The 5,118-nt window shown below is 50.5% G+C and overlaps 1 protein-coding gene across 1 annotated transcript; it reads right to left on the bottom strand.

Moving 5' to 3' along the window:
- Nucleotides 1–3,235: 3,235 nt before the first annotated feature.
- Nucleotides 3,236–4,372, bottom strand: LOC141473779 (P2Y purinoceptor 4-like). Its single transcript, XM_074161386.1, has one exon. The coding sequence runs from the start codon at nucleotides 4,370–4,372 to the stop codon at nucleotides 3,236–3,238; it is 1,137 nt and encodes a 378-aa protein (XP_074017487.1).
- Nucleotides 4,373–5,118: the final 746 nt, after the last annotated feature.

Raw genomic sequence — 5,118 nt, 5'->3', positions numbered from 1 at the left:
AAGATCTGGAAACCTGAAAGTGGCAGAGGCCAGTGATCCAAAGCCATCGGGATCTTCTTTGCTCAAGAAGAAGTGCTCAGCTGCACTTCCCTCGTGAACCAGATCTTTGGCAGCCTGAGCAAATGGCCTGTTGTCTTCCTTCAGTGTGAGGGGACCAGATCCAGTAAAGATGCAGCTACTGAGCAGTGATAATTTGTGTTTAACCAAGTAATGGTATGGTCATGCTCCTCATAAGCATGCCAGCTCATCTCAGAAAGGCCTAAGAAAATCACCTTAAAATATTAAAAGCTTAAAATAATTTTCCTCATAAGCAAGTGAACAGGGACCACATTCCCAAAAGTTTCTTCAAATCAAACATGTCTGGAATGAAATGATTTTACTGGAGTTACTGAATATACAGGAACTGCTCAAACCAAAGAAAGACAACAGGATTTTGTGGTGGTGTTTAGGGTGGGTTTGGGGTTTTAAATGTAGGATGAGACATAGTCACCTGCAGGACTGCAGACACGTTTTAGTTCCTGATTATTTGCCACATCTGCACTTGCCTGAACAACTACGGGTTTTAAAGCTGGTTGTCCCGAGTGAATTACTAACTGGCAGAATAGTTAAGAATAGAATGGTGAATGTTGACCCAGAGAAGTGTTTAGCATCAAAATCACTGAGTTATGCTTCCTGATGGAATAAAAAGGGATTATCCCGATTCAGTTCCTCCCCATCGCTTGCTTACCTGGCTTTTGAAATATGAGGCTCCATCTTTTTGCTGGGCACTTTGGCAAACGCTGTGATCAGGGACAGGGACAGCCACCTTTTCCACAGACATATACAAATGCCCCCTTATTTATGCACCAAATCAATAACTCAAAAGTGTTTCTTCCTCTAAGCAAGAGCCCGAAACCAAGCTGCTGTGTGCTGCCACCCATGCAAGGCAGGGCTCTGCAGCCGGGCTGGGCTTTGCACCAGGATTTGTGTGTCAAGAGTGTTGCTAACAGCAGGGAACACCACCTTTCCTCTGAGCTTGCAAGGTGCTTTATAGACACAATTCAATTAAGCTTTGCAGCAACCCCTGCTGAGGCAGGTGGGTGGGGATTAGTCAAAGAATTAATTAGTAGAGAGAAGCCAAGTTAGAAAAGGAACGTCTGAGTCACTTCTACCCTACCCTGCCCTTGATACCGGTTTCTAGGACAAGCACATTATTTGTTGGGTGACGTTAGAGCAGACCCCTGCAAGCCACCTTTCTGCATCAAACCCCCCCAAACAGTCGCCCTCCCACACCCAGCTTCGGTGCCATCCGCACAATGGGTGCCGGGGAAGATCACCACATCCCTCCTCACAGGGGACACCAATACGGCACCCACCACCTGCCCTGAGGACTTGCTGGCAACCCACGAGTGCTCTGCCAGCACAGGCTGCACCTCCAGAGGTGGCCAGAGCTGGCCACAGGGGCAGATTCAGCAGCCAAGATACCCAAACCCAAACTGAAGTGGGGCACTGGGAACCAAAACCTCGATGAAAATCCCAACTACAGCCCAGCTCCTCTTAGGAGATGCAGACTTTCTCCTTGTCGTCCTAATAGCAGCACTTACTATAGTCTGTTCCAGAAAACCCAGGCAAAACCAAGATCTCTCTGCCTGGCTTTGCTGATACAAAAAGCAAATTACAGGTGCTCTCTGTAACTGTGGGTTTTCCGTTGAAAGAGGCAAGACAGAAAAGGCCACTTAGAGGGATTTGAGAGATGGGGAAGTGCAACATGGATCCTGTCACGTTCATGGAGTGAGTTTACAGCGAAGCCTAAAAATAAACTTCCAAGCTGTTGCCTTAACTAGAAGAGCACCTCCTCTCTCTGGCCCCTGGGCTCCAGCACTCGCCCCGTTGCCCACAGTTGGCAACACCACAACAACATGAAACCTCACTCAAAGGTGACCAGCACTGATCCAGCACCGCTCTCCTTGGCTGGGTCTGTTACAGGGAGGCGAATGGAGGCAGGGGCAGGGCTGAAGGCACTGGAGGGAACGACGTCACAGCTTTGCGATGTCATTATTGCACTTGGCTTTCCATGATGATACTCCAGTTGGAAGCGCCCCCAGTACTGCCCTCTTGCATCCTCCAGTGTGGAACACAGGGTTACAGGAGCCCCTCTCCCCCCACAAAATTATATTTTTAAAAGCTATATTTTAGTTCTGATCTGTAGAAACCCTGGCCAGCCCAAGAAATGCTGCCTCCCAAAAATTCTCCATCTCAGTTTTGTCCCCATGAGCTCAGCCTATTCCCCTCCCTCTGCTCCCTCCTCTCCTCCCTCTCCAAGCAGCAGAGAGTGGCCACTTCCCACCACCTGGAAAGAGAAGACGCTTGTCCCAGGGCTGTCAGGCTCCCAGGGCTCAGGCACCCCTCTCCATTGGGCAGTGGAGGAAGGAGAAGACCACCAGGTCAGTTCCCTGCCACAAGAGAAAGGGATGTTTGAATGGGAGCAGGCAGCAGACCAGGGTCTGGCCCTGCTCACCTTCAACTTCATGGGAACCAGTCAACGCGCCAAAGCAAAATGGGCACTGGCTTTGCTTTTCGTCTCCAGGTTTCTCCATCCTTCACCCATACTCTTGTAAGAGGCCTTGTTCTTCCCTGGCTGCCATTGAGGGCAAGATGGAGGTAGCTCCTTCCAGGCTTTCAAACCAGTGTTTGGGAATAACGCTAGACCGCTGTTTCTCAGGATTTTCTAACAGTCTGAATTGGGGTTTCCTACCAGGCTGATAAAGCACCTTTCCCCATCTGTGTATGTCCCTCCTGTACTGCTCATCCATGTCTCAACATTTGTCTCTTCTTACATTCATCTGGAAAAAGCCAACTGGTGGGTAAGAGTGCATCCGGTCCCATCACAACAGCACTCAGGGATTGCCTCCAGGGCTGGGGAGCTGCCAACTTCTGGGTGGCCAAGGGACAACCAGGTGCCTGGAAAATAACATGGGTTATGTGCTGGACTCAGACCTGCACACTCCTCAGCTTGGCGCTCACACAGATCCTGCTCCTGATGGAAAAGAGAAAACAAAAAATATTCACCGGCAGGAAATTCCTGGCAGTTTTCACTGAACTTTCTAATGATTTATGACTTTAGGTGTAAATTCTCCTCCTACTTCTCCCTTGCACCCAACAATGTTTGGCCACTTCAGCAGTGTAAAGAAGCCCATATTTGGGAGATCCAGCCACCAGCAGGTACTTGCAGGAGCGGTGCCTAGTTGGAGCTTCCTTACAGCCCAGGAGGTCCCTGCCTGCAGGAACAATCCCTCGATAACTCTGGATGAAAACAGGGAAACCCTGCAACTCCTGCCACGCTGCTACTGGTAGCTCTGGGGTCTTGAGACACAACAGGAGGAGGAGGAAGCTCGGAGTCTGGGTCTTCAATAGCCACCCCAAGGGATTCGCTGGGAAAGTCTGGGGTGGCTCCTGGACCTTTCACAGTCGCTTCGGTGGCCCAGCGTTTGCGAAAGGAGTCAGCAAAACTCTTCTTAAACTTGTCATTAGCAAACACATAAATCAGGGGATCCAGGCAGGTGTTTGCCATGGTGAACACCCAGCTGGTGTAGTAGGCAACTTCTACTTGGTGCAAGAGCTTGCAAGACATGCCATAGTACTTCCCAATGACGCCAATGGTCCTGCAGATGTGCAGGGGACCAAAGCAGATGGCAAAAATCACCAGAGACACTGTTATCATCTGCAGAGATCTGCTCTTCATCTTTTTCCCTCTGGAGCTTTTCTTTGCCACTTTAGCAATGGCAGCTCCCAACAGGGCTCCAAATGTCAAGGCAATGGCAAAGGGCAGGAGGAAAGAGAGCACAACCAAAACCATGTTGTAGAAGTAGTAAATAGAGAACAACTCTGACTGATGAATATTTAGGCATATTGTTGAGCCATCAATAACTGAAGTCTTGAAGAGGAAGAAGAAAGGCAGCCCTTGGATGAAGAGGATGAACCAGACAAACAAGCATATCTTTTTCAAGAAGCTCTTCTTCTTCCAGAGGGACTTGCTCTTGTACCGTACAACAACAAAGTACCGGTGAATGCAGATGAGCGTCAAGAAATAGATGCTGCTGTACACATGGATGCTGTGCAGGAAGACTTCGAACTGGCAGAGAAACTGCCCAAACGGCCACTGGTTGCCAAGACTGAGGTAGGAAATCCTGAGCGGAGCAACAGGGATGCTCAGGATATCTCCCAGGACCAGGCTGACCTGCAGGATCATGCCTGAATCCCACTGCTTGATGCGGTAGCAGAACACCCAGAAGCTCATGCCGTTCAGCACGGTGCAGCCCAGCAGGAGAAGGGTCCCCAGGGCAGGGATGGAGGGGTGCAGACCCTGGGGCACGCAGTCTGAGCTGGTGTTCATGAGGGTGAGGGAGGCCGGCAGCTCCAAGGACTTCAGAGAACCCTCTGTGCTGACCTGCAAGGGGTGGGGTGGAAAAGAGAAAGCAGTGAAACCACCCAAAGTCATCATCTTAGGGCTGAGCTGGATCAAAGGCAACAGTGGCTGAAGCAGCAGAGGCAGGTTTTCAAATGCTCCCTGATCCTAAAGGTCTATGGCCAAAAGCTGACCACGATTTATCCCACCCTCCACAGCAGAAGACCTGGCAGGTGCAAGGGGCCAAGTCTTGCTTTTCACGCGCAAATATACGACCTCATGGGAGTCAGACTCAAACCTGCTGCACTCAGCTTGACTTTCTCTGATTGCGCTGCAAAAGAAAGTGAAAGGGCTACAAAGGAGCCACAGGAGCAGCTTAATTGTTCCCCGCTACTGACTGCTGATGGGGGAAGATGAAACAGATGATGCTGTTACTACTTGGCTCCAAAAGCCTCTGCATTTAGAATCACGAGTGAGATCCCAGCATCACCCACACTACAATTATTTCAGCTGGGGCTGTTACAGCGCGGCTGGCAAGCAGCTCACCGACCTTCCCAGCCCTGCAGGCAGAGCAACCCCCGCACACCCTCCCTCCTCCTTGCTCGCTGCGGTACCCAAACTTCTCCCACTGTCCCACCAAGCAGGACACCCCGTTGGGTATGAGGTGCTGCTGTTTATCCACAGCCTGGTGAAGGAGGTGTCTCTGCTGCAAGAGTTGGGTCTCTCTCCTGGAG

This window comes from Numenius arquata, chromosome 19, assembly GCF_964106895.1.
Source record: "Numenius arquata chromosome 19, bNumArq3.hap1.1, whole genome shotgun sequence".
Lineage (NCBI taxonomy): Eukaryota > Metazoa > Chordata > Aves > Charadriiformes > Scolopacidae > Numenius > Numenius arquata.
The sequence above is the reverse complement of the archived record's forward strand: the minus strand, read 5'-3'. Positions and strand labels throughout refer to the sequence as shown.

Coding starts and splice junctions, on each gene's coding strand:
- LOC141473779 (XM_074161386.1), bottom strand. CDS start 4,372: ATGAACACCAGCTCAGACTGCGTGCCCCAGGGTCTGCACCCCTCCATC.